Source organism: Rhea americana, unplaced genomic scaffold (genome assembly GCF_003343005.1).
Source record: "Rhea americana isolate MKP2758 unplaced genomic scaffold, rheAme1 scaffold_187, whole genome shotgun sequence".
Taxonomy (NCBI): domain Eukaryota; kingdom Metazoa; phylum Chordata; class Aves; order Rheiformes; family Rheidae; genus Rhea; species Rhea americana.
The window spans coordinates 1683825-1695976 of NW_028186005.1; the positions used below are offsets into that span (position 1 = coordinate 1683825).

At 37.5% G+C, this 12152-nt stretch overlaps 1 protein-coding gene across 5 annotated transcripts in view; it reads right to left on the reverse strand.

The window, feature by feature from the left end:
- BRSK2 (BR serine/threonine kinase 2) overlaps positions 1-11513 on the reverse strand; it is a 311178-nt gene extending 299665 nt beyond the window's left edge. For all 5 annotated transcript variants that reach the window (XM_085302177.1, XM_085302182.1, XM_085302181.1 and 2 more), the window contains exon 1: positions 11097-11513. In XM_085302177.1, coding sequence (XP_085158303.1) covers positions 11097-11190 — 94 coding nt within the window. In that variant the 5' untranslated portion in view covers positions 11191-11513. The remainder of the gene's footprint in view (positions 1-11096) is intronic.
- Between the last annotated feature and the right edge of the window lie 639 nt (positions 11514-12152).

Genomic DNA, 12152 nt, shown 5'->3' on the forward strand with positions numbered 1-12152 from the left:
GGGATGGGAGAGGAATTCTCCCAGCACTAGGAAATCCCAGTGTGGCTTAGTGCCACTCTTCCTTCCCAGCTTTGGAGTAAGGGTCTTAACCAAGGTGATGGGCAATGTCTGAAGAATAGCTGTACATCAGCAATCCCAAAATGCCATAGCAGTGGACTGGGACTCCTGTCATGAGCATCATAACCAAATGCAATCTGGAGAAAGTATGATGTCTATGACAGCTTTGTTTTAGTCCATCTTCCTGGGGAAATAAAATTTARATGTTCCGGCTTAGCCTGCAATTCCCCTTAGCTTCAGAATATGTTATCCAATTTCAACCAACTTTGACAGAGTAAGGGAAGTCTCAAAGATTCTGTAAGTTCTGTGGGAAGTGCTGAATGTCTAGAGGAAAGACAAACAAAACAATGCTCCCACAAAGGAAAGCATAATTGTGATTTAGTCYTTACTGTATTTTAAGAGCAAGCAACAAGCCAGCAGTGACAGCTCCAAATCACCACAAACAGTCTCTGCCAAGCCCAAGAGACAGGGAACGTGTGATAGTAGGAGGATGAGGAAACAAAGCACACAAACCTAGAAGAAACCTGGCTTCATTAGTTCCAAACAATTTATTATTTAGTTGCATGGGAAACACAAAAGAGTTGAGGCTGTAAGGACTCTCTGAAGATCACCTAGTCCAATGCACACCAATGCTCAAACCGGATTGCTCAGGGCCATATCCAGTTGAGTTTTGACTATCTGCAAGGATAGAGATTCCACAACCTTTCTGGGCAACCTGTTCCAGTGTTCAACCACACTCACAGAGGAAAAAGATTTTTTTTTCTTTAATGTTTAAATGGAATTTCCTGTACACATAAAGGCCCAACTAAGATTAATGCCTTAGCATGAAAGGGAGTACACGCATATAACACAAGTCATCATTCTCATCAACTTACAATCTAGGCAAGAAATGTGAAGGGTGGATTAAAAAAAAATAGAAAATAATTCTTGAAGAGCACACAATACATCAGCATTCATTTCTCAAAGGCAATCCATCTGTACTGAAGTGAAAGAAAAATTCGACTTTCTTTTTTTCCTCTAATAGTAAGATGTGCTTATTTGGGAACAAATTATGTTCTTGTTTTCTGAGTATTTCTACATACTCTTCCAGCAGTACTTGTCAGTCTATATTTAAATAGAGCTGGAAAGATTAAARGGCTCAGTCTTGGAACTGTAAAGTCATCAAAAAATTATTGAGATTTCCCTCTAAGGTCTTCATTAATTTTACTGAACAGTAATTACAGAAAGAAYCAAATACCTGGCTAGTAATCTTTACATTATGATGCCAGTCCCTGCTTCCAGTTCAAAGAAGAAGGGTAACTGAAGTAAAAACACAGATGACCAGAAATTCAACAGGAAAACTGGCGATCCCTTCTGTGTCTGCTGGCAGCAGGTCACATCAATGTGACAACCAAGCTGCCTATCATTCACAACCTGAAAATAAGAAACAAGTTTTGGCACAGGATACTGGGAAGAGATGAAGAGATCTAGCATGGTAAAAATCTGAGCCAAATCTTTTCCTTAATTCCTTAATTTTACAGACAGGTGGCTGTTTATTAGAAGGAGCCTACACAGTCACTGGATGAAACTTACTCAGGGTGAATTGCCAATATAATGTCCATGAGTAACCCAAGCCTTAGATGGTGTGGAATCAGCAGAAAGCTTAAGAAATATTCAAACATACTATACAACAAGTTTCACTCTACAAGGGTCTGGAACGAGGAAGCTGTATTTTCACCTACTCAAGTTTGAGTTTGAATTCAAACGCAATGCCTGCATTTCAGTACTCTTAGCACAGTYATGTGCTAATTCAGCTCAAACTTTAGCAGAATGGAATGCTCTAAAGAAAGCTTTTTCCTGATCAAATAATCAGAACTGTCTACCATACACTTCCTAAAGCAAATCATAACTCATCATCAGGTCATATTTAACTGCAAATACATCATTATTGGTGTCTCTATCATGAGCTATCCTATCACAGGGTCAAGGAGGCAACATCACGAACCAGGGCTACAGCGTACCTCATCCTGGAAAAATGCAACAAAACAKTGCCCTTTCCATAGTTCCTCAGGAGGACATCTGAGTAAAAATACAGTGTCTACATTGATAGCTACATGAAAAAAAAGTAAGGAAAAACAGTGAAAGAAGAGAAAGCCATACAAGTCTATCAAAATTTCCTGCTGGGTCAATATGAAGACCTGGCATATTCTCATCTTCAGTTGAAGGATGGCTATTCAACCTTGGACAGATTCAAACAAAGGTTCAGGAACAGGCTTCAGAGGGACAATAGAAAACGAACACATTTGTGGTCAAGACCAATTTGCTTTTCCCAGATACAGCTTCTCTATTATTTTTGTTCCAATCAATAGTGCTTTTAATAGCTAAACGACAGAGGGACTTAGTTTACAACACACAAGGCTGAATACAAAGAAGAATGACCCTACAAAGACAGAGCTCATTAATACATATGTAATGTAAATACCATTAAAAAAAATACACGCAATCTCACAGATTTTTCTCCATTACTAAGTATATACTGCAAAATGGTAGCAAGGCAAAATTGCAAGAGCCTCAGAATATAAAGAGAGTATGTTGCTTGGTAAGTAGAAGCAGGCAGCCAGAATAGCGCTTACTAAATTAATGCCTGAAAACAGTTCTCCCATCAACTTTTTTTTTTTTTTTTTTTTTTTTTTTTTAAAAAAACACTTAAAAGTTATGCACCTCACTGGAAACATTATCATGCCTACAGTCCCCTCAAACTGAGATGGAACACAAAATTGTACAGTATTTGCATATCCTAAGCCATTTGACAGTCCTTCCCTTTCTCCCTCATCAACCCATTTACTGTCAGTTAATGTTACAAATCTAAGAATATATTGTTTACTAATAATAATCTCCTTTAAGTTTTTCACTGAAAACGTGACTATCTATTGCTTTTTCCAAAATCCTACATTTTTGACTCAGTGATTATCAGCAGATAGATGTTAGAAAAAAAATAAAACTGCAGAAGAGTCTGTTACCAGTGGTAAACTACACAAGGAATGGTCCCTTCCAGTCTACCCTCACCCTTTCCACCGCACCAAGTTAAAAATAACAGTTTAAAAAATAAAAGGTAAAAAGGAAAAAAAACACATCTTTTCCTCTTAAATATAAAATAATCTTTATGTAAGGAATGCATAGTAATAACAAAAGGCTAAAAAGCAGAAACTAACTAGGAAAGCTGAAGGGAGTCAAAAAGTCCAGTTATTAGGGCTCTGTGAAAGAATAATTTAGGCAGCTTTAGGGCTACTTTAATTTAGGCCAGCTGACAATATCTTTGGCTTTCAAGAAATAAATAGGAAGAGAAAATATCAAATACTTTTCTCAAAATATAACTGTAAGAACTGGCAACTCAAGATAAGTCTCTGTTCTTTCTACTCTAGCATTAAGTGACCATCCTTCACCTACCTGTGTCATCCTGAAGGTTATTCTGCACTACTATGGAGGCAACTGTTCTATTTGCAAGAGAATGTGTGTGGATTTGCTTGAAAATACACAACATTATTTACCATTTTCACTTGCTCCATATTGCTTTTATCCTCAGTCTCCCTATCAAAACCTAATATACTTATTAATACTTAAGCCAAATTTACTCCTTTCTAAATATATCTTGCTTTCTTTGTTAATACCCTTTGCAGTATTTTCAGCAGTTGATACACTTTCATCTATTCTCTTTTACAAACTGTATCACAAGGTCATCATAAAAGAAATGAGGTATTCCCATGTTTGTACAATCTATAGGATAATGGATATCTCACTGGTACTTGTGTAACAAATGACAACTTCATGAAAAAAACACTTGCAACTAAGTCTATACTGTATAATACACTTATGAAGACAGTCAGCACAAATCCCTGGGTTCAACCTAAATTCCATTTAAATGTAATTTTCAAAATCTAGGAAGTAATGATGAAATCTTATATGTGTTTTTTTTTCCATAAATTTTATCAGTAATGGTTCTGGTTTGTAAACAGAACAAAAAGAATTAATAAAAATGTTAACATTCCTATTTAAAATTAAATCCAGGACAAGTCAAATGGAACTTGGTGAACACTATTAAARTGTTCCAGAAGCGTACATTTGAAATTAAGTAAGTTTGACTCAGTCACATTTGTGCTACTTTTAAAAATATCCTTCTGTAAAACTTTACATCTTCCAAGCATGGGTGCTCACGGGATCATTTTGAAACAGTGCAGAAAATTAAATTTTCTATTTGCACATGCAATTAATGTTGGAATTACTTGCACAACGATCTAAACACAGAAGAGCTACATGACATATCCAACAGACTACACAAGAATACAACTCAATCTTCGAATATTGATTAAGCACAATCAATTCATGGGTGAGCTAAAGGAGGGCGAGGGAAGGATAAAAATAGCTATTTGTCAACAATCTGAAACAAAAACTTAAAGGAAATCACCCCCTACTTGCAGACAATGCAGATGAAGATGATTCAGGTTCATTCAGAATCCTATTGATAGCAAATTATTCATGTTAGTCTACAGATCAATATGTTTTATAGAAAAACAGGACTGTCCCATTTTCAGTTGTTGCATAATCTCCTCATTTTACCATAAGCAAAACAAATGGCATTATTGTTTAGGATCRTTAAACACCTTGTCTTTATCTATAACAAAACAAATAGAGAAAACTCCTTTTGGATATATCTTAATAGAACAATCCAGGACAAAAATTCTATCCTATTTATTTTGTGTTCTTCCTCCTAATGAAGTCAGTTCAACTTAAAACACTAATTGACTTAACAAGGGCAACTTACAGTATCTCAGTATTTAAAGGGAGGCACCCTGAGCATCCATTTATGTCTCTGCCTTGACTCCAACCCAACAGAAATCCATATCCATGCTTCCATCTCTTCTCATTTCGACCGCTCCCCTACATGCATAAATTGTTACTCATACAATGTTTCTTTTACTGCAGTAAGCATTAATTCCAAACTAATTTCCTTTAAAATTCCTTCTGAAAGTTAGATTTCCTTCTCATCTACATTTGTTCTATATTCCCTGTCTACTAATTTTGATCAAGGTATCAACACATATTATAGAGTTAATAATTGCAATTGCTGATAAAGTAGACAAAATTAAATATTTCCTAAAGCGTAACACAGAAAACAAATGGATGATATACTGAAAAATGTTGCAATGTTGGAGAATCCAAAATAATCACTGGCTGCTCCATTTACAAAAGCAGCTGTAAGGACCCAGTCAAAATACTATGGTTATTATTCTTATAGTTGTTATTCTTACGGAGTCACTGATTTTCCAGAGAACAGAAAGAATCTCTCTCTATAGGTAAATTCAATTGAGAAATATTTTAAATTTCTCCAACCTTTCTCATCATTCTCTGATACTCTTTCCCACTGCAGTAGCACTAAAGGCCACTAGAGTACTGATGGAAAGTACAAAAATGCTTGAGCACTGCACGAACTGTATGTRTGAAATGACTGCTTCTGTAGTTCCTGTGGCAGTCTGAAATTTAGGTACATAAATAATCACAAGGTCCTACGCATTTGACAGGGCATCTGAATTTTAACAGCTGTCTGCTGAGAAAATAAAAATTAAAAGTTTGCTCTTTCAACAAGTCTGGAGTAATTTGCTACTAAGATTGAGATAAAAAGACTGAAGATAGGCCTGTAGAGAGTTCAAAGAAGAATGAAGGCTAAATTTTATTTTCCCTATAGTTGGCAAACAGGAGTTCGCTAGTAAGAGATGAAAGCCATATAAAAGGGGAATCTGAATTTGGTAGTCTGATTTTGAGGTCTGTGTATCAAGATAGCACTAGCTGTTGGAGATGCTGGCAAACAGTACTTTGGAACAATTAGACCAAAAGATCTAAAGTTAACAAAAGACTAACTTCCTCAAAACTTACGACCTTTACTGGAAGATTAATCAAACTTACTATAGCATACTAGACAACATTTTGTTAAGAGTTTTTCTTAAGACCTCTATTGCCAACAACACTGCTTGCAATATTGTATTTCTGTGTTTATTAACCAACTACTTAAGTTCTCACAGACTATCATGACAAAGGGTACAGACTCACTGTTTTGAAAGAGATTCTCATAATAAAAATAATTTATGTGAGAATTAGTAAAGTATATACTATTTGAAAAAAAAATAAAATGCAGTAAGGGAATATTATAATGATTTACACTTCTGCAGCTATATCCTCATCTATACAGCTACATTGCATGAAGCTGTACCCTTAGATTCTCTCTAGATCCATATTCAATAAAGAAAAAGTATAATTGTAACAGTATAGATAAAAAGCACATACTTCCTTTAGCCTACTTACCTAAGAAACTGAGGCTTTGAGATCACATGGTCTACCAATATGCCTCCAATAGATCTGAAGCTTTCAATTTCAGCAAAGTTTGACAGAGACAAATAAAAGAATTTATCAACTTCAGCTTCTGCCAGTGTCATGGAAATGGGTGGTTAAGCTGTAAAGACATATTCTGCTCAAGCTTTCACTGAGTAAAAGGCTAATAAATTCACCAAGACCCTAAATATGATTTCTCTTCTTACACAATCCAGTAGCATATTGCTAAACATCTAACTGACGGCTTTTGTAGATAAATTGTCGCAGACAGAAACAGCCCTAAGTTACATGGAGTAGAATGCAGAAAAGGGATCCCTACACTTTTTCCATGATAAAGTTGCCATTAGGTTCAAGTGGAATTCTTTGTACAGAATATCTGCAGAATAGGGCTTAAAATTAAATGGAAGAAACAAGACAAAAAGGATTAGTAACATTACATTTTTCATCAAGTTTCAAACTGAAAAGAATAACTCCTACCTAGGGACAAACCAGCATTTTGGAAATTTCAAGTGGACATTCATTTGGTGCCACGGCAAACAACGATGCTGAGGCCTGTATAAACAACCTTCAAATGAAAACACATGAAAAGCTTCTGAAATGCTGCAGCACTTCACAAGGAATACTTTAATTTCTCATCTTTGCATTCATTAACAAATATTCATCACAGTTGATCTGAATTACTGTAGAGTGCTTCAAGGACAAAACAGGGGTTAATAAGCCAAAATAAAGATATGAACAAAAATATTCCTTCTTCTTCTTTCAGGGAAAAAGAAGGAATACATAAAAGCTGACCTCACACAGAATTAGTGGCAAATGAAGAAGGGCCTCTGTTTAATGTACATAAGAAATCTAAAACTGCTTCACATTCATCCGATTGACTTTTTTAGGCACACTGTTTCCACATGTTATTCCACACATCTTCTTTCTCATTACTGTTAACGACAATAAAACCCTCTTATAATTAACTGCAGTACAATATAATTCAATGAAATTTAAATAAACCAACCTGTCCCCACACCCCCATGTATATATAGTAGCCTCTTTTATACTAACATTTCTGTCTAACAAAATGTGCACAATAATTAAAATTATGCTACTGCTTGTATTCCTGTAAAACCATGCAAATACAGATTCCAAGAGCTATTCATTCAGCTGCACAAAACAAGGGAAATGCCCTGAATCCAGCCTATTACAAAAGCAAATGGGTAACTGTCTTACTACCTTGCTCTAATCAAATCATAGATGTTAAATTCTTACGTTGCATTATTCAAAATAATTGTCCTTGCCTCCTACACCACCCCCACTATCAGAGACCTAAGCACATATGTTTTTCACAGCATTGCCTTATGTAGCCCTTTTCCGACYTCTCCCCCTAAGAGGCCCTAATTCTGTCTTTGTGGCATCAGTCACTTGGTAAGTTTGATGCCCTGGCACAGAAGACTGCTCTCAGGACATGCTTYGCATACTCTATTTTGAATTATAAGCAATATCAACAACGCTTGTTACCCACTAATTTAAACTGAAGGGTTTTACATGTCAGTTTCGCCCACCCACTGCCAGATGTCACCAGCTTCTACTAATGTCACAGAAGCAGCATCTGGACCTCTTTGCAAGCACCAGTAAGCTCCTGTTGGTAAACACTTTTTCAGCTATTAATAAGGAAATCAGTAAGAGCTTCGTGGAGAGCAACAAACCAGAGTTCTACTTACCATTAAATTCCCCTTCTGTGGCACCCTTTCTAAGGCTGTGTTGAACTGTGAACCTATCCTCCTTCCCCAAGCTCTCTTCTTTTGATCACAGTGAAGAGCAGGTAAGTGTGATTAACTGACCTGTATAACATTAAATATACCTGGGAGCAAAGCAAGAACGGCTTATCTGAAGTAAATTTAGAGATGAGAATCCTTTAAATATAAAATGATAGCTAGGAAGATCACTGCAAAAATGTGTAGGACTTTGTATTTCCATTCTGTTCACCATTACATTTTCCAGATTTTACATTCTTCCCCTGTCCCTCTGAAAAAACAAGGAAAAAAAAGCAAGCCATTATCTCCTAATCTTCCAAGCTTCAAACTCAAGCTGTAAAAGAATGAACTACTATTTTCCTTCAACTGTATTCCATTGCAACCCAAATTCAAAGTTACACACCATGACAACACAGTACAATGAATCAGGTCCTCATACTCCACTTGTCCCCTAAAACGCTGCAGGTTCCCTGCTTATTCTCCAAAACAAGCAGGATAAGGACTAGCTACATATCACACACTGTTTATCCCATTCTGCATGCTCCCAAATGTGATTAGCACAGAAAATGCCAGAAGACCAGAAGGCATCTTTTCCATATTTAGCCATGCATGTTTAATACCAAGTTAGATTTCACCTCAGTGTTACTCAGTTGATCAAGGGCAGGTATAACAAGGAAGAAAGAGGCTGACATCAGCTACTTTTAAGCTTTCTCTTCCTCTCCCACTCTCAGCTTCTGTGACACCATTGCACTGTGCATTTATGTGAATTCATGTGTGCAAACAGATCTATCTATAAAGATCTATTATATGGTAAAATCATAAAATAAAACTTTCACCCTTGTCCAGCTGTTTGAATAACTAGAGGCCAACAGCAGCAAGCCTCTAAACACATTCTCTTCCTCTCCCCTCCACCCCCACCTCTCTAATCACTTCAGAGGAAGATAGGAAGATTAGAACAGAGAAAAAAATAACCAAAGCTGCAGATAACCCTTCAGTACCAAAACGTCAGGCTACGTGATTTGGAGCAAAAGGTTAATGCAGCTGTATTTTCAGGAATCTCAGACACTATTGTAATTTAAAGGGGAGGGAGGGGTTCCGAGAAGGTGAGAGAGAGAGAAGGAAATGGTGATGAAGACAAAAATGAATTTGTCATCTAGAGCTGGCTCTTTGATCACCTAGAGTATCCAGGAAAAGATTGAATGTAGAAATAGGACAGTTTTATTACCAATACATTGCAAATTTTTGGCAGAGAATTTTCATTATCATCATCAGAACAGATTTTAGTAAGAATACAGCTGCATGAGTAAGGGCTTAYAGAGCTATGCAAAGAATAAAGGTGGTATCCAAAGAGTGACAGATAGCTACACGCAGCAGTAAAAAAATGATGCAGAAAAAAATAAAATATAAATAGAAGCCACTTTCACTAGAAGCCAATATCATCTTCATCCATGTCTGTGAACGGTTGCTATGGGGTTCATGGAGAGGAAGAAAAGATGGGGGGGTCACAATCAATCATCTCAGAAGAGCCTTGCTTCTTACAGAGAAAGATCTGGATTTTGACTGTGTCCCTAAGAAAATTGCGGACTGCAGAGCTGCTGCCACACAGGGCAGTGAGGAAGCAGGCAGAGCAGAGGCAGCAGCTGGGGATGGAAACGCCTATTAAATCCTTTAGACAACAGATGGGCAAAGCTCAGCTGGGTTTAAAAGCAAAAAAAAAAACAAAAAACAAAAAACAAAAAAGAAAAAAAAAACACACCACCACACAACACAATGCATCATGTTTTATCATCCCATGCTAATGAAAAACACTTAACATCCACATGCCCGAAGAACCCCGCTATGGCTGATCTTTCCCTCTCCCTAAATTATAATCTTGAGTCTTAAACCACTTGGGGAGGGTGGGGGGGAAAATGTCCCAAACCAATGAATTTGCCAGATCCCATTGCTTATTGCACCTGTTACTATGAGAGGGAAAAAATGAAAATAATAATTATTAAAAAAAAACTAAATAGAAAAGACATTTAGGCTTCTTTTTTTCTAAGGCTTTTTCTTTCAGTTAATGCTCCCCTGCCCTTGAAGTGAATATTCTATCTATATAGGCAACAGCAAGCCCAGATCTTGAATGCATTTAGGGGATCTAATTRTGTCATGTAGAGTAGAAGCACCTGCTCTCTGATAATTCACTGCACTGTTTCCTCTTTTTAATATTTCTTGCCATTATTCCATTCAGGAAAATCTGCTGGGGGGTGAGTTTCATAAACAAGCTTTAAGAAAAATAACCTCCCTTCCCCCTCAATCCCTCCTACAAAAAACAACACAGGCTTCTCAGAATGAATTCTGCTACTGAGCCTTTCTTCCTCTTTTATTTCAAACCCTACCCACAAAAGCATCAGCCCATCCATCCATATTTTCTAAATAACCATAGCAGTCAGTGCCACAGACATACTGTACATATTCCCCCCCCCATCACCACCAACTGCACCTTAAGGACTACACCCTTTTCAATCATGATGTCATGAAATACTGCTGGTGACTCCCCCACTACCACCACCACCTTCTCTGTACTACAGGCTGTGAACCTTTCATTTTAATGTAATTTAATTAAAAGAAAAGACTCCTAAGTAGGGCAGTGAAAAAAAATGATGTGAAATTCACCATCACTAGATCATCTTTTTTTTTTTTTTTCCTCTCTCTGCATACACTTTGGCTGTCATCAGAACAACACCCATTAGTAGGAATAATGAACATAAAGCATTCTGGGCTTTTTTTTTTTTTTTAGAAGAAAAAATAAATAATAAAGGCAAAAATCCCTTAGGAATATTATCTCCAATGAAACAGCAAATGTGAAAACCTGAACCCTAAAATATCCCATCCCCAACACCTCACTGGCTGCTTACAGCACCTTCCTAGCACGGGTGCTGCTGCAACAGAACCAACCTGTCTGTCCTTTTCCTAGGGTTTTCTCCAAACGATACGGTCCAACATATTGTGCATGTTGAGCTCCGCTGCCTTCTTTCCCTGTTGATGTCATTTCTACCTGGATCTGTAGGTCTGCAATGTATATGTGCTGAAGAGCTGGAATTTCTCTCTCTGCAGTTCTTTAAATTCCCACTTTGCAGCTGGGCAAGCAAAGCGCTCTCTCTCTCTCTCTCTTTGCTTTAGTCCCCTTGGTTGCAGATTTTTATCTTCCTCTTCCTCCTCCTTTTCTCTTGCGCGCCTGTTTTCTTTCTGGGTCTGTCTGGGACGCTGATGGACGCAGTAGTTATTTTAAGTTCAAAGAGGGGGATCTACGATCCAAGCCCAAGGAGCATGATGCTGGTGATCTGAGCTCTGCGCGCCTTGTTCTCTAGGAGCTGTTCAAGGGAGAGCCAGAGCTGGAGCAGCGGAAGAGCTGGGGCCCACAGCTGCGATTGACATTACAAGCAGCCAATCCCCAACACCACCTTATCTCCCACCTCCTTCTCCCCTCCTCCTTCCAATACCTTTCCTTTTCCATTAGCAGCAGTTACTGTGTCTGCCTGCTACAGAGCATCATGATCAATGGCAATAGCAATAACCTAAGTTTATCAGCCTATTGAAAAGGCAACAATTAAATATAATTGGAGATTATGTTACTTTAAGACCCAAACATGAACATTTCTCTGAATCATCCCCAACTAGGCAGCTATACTTCCACTGTATTGAAGTAAAGCTGAGGTTGAGGCAGGAAATAGGAAGGGGGGGGGAGATCTACTTCAAAAGATGAGCTTGAGAAATTCTTTGATTCTGTTTGACTCTAGAGGATATGCACCTTTTGTGGGTTTTGTGCTTTAACAAGTACCTTGGGGGGGAGGGGATGAGAGGAACAGACTTAAAAAAAACAGGGCCCACACCAGTAATCACTTAACTTAGTGAGAGAGATGCTTTTGAATTTGATGGGAGCAAGTAGATTTCAGGTCATTAGATGAACAGATCAAAAATAGCATCTCACTATCTTAATTAGAATCACAGCAG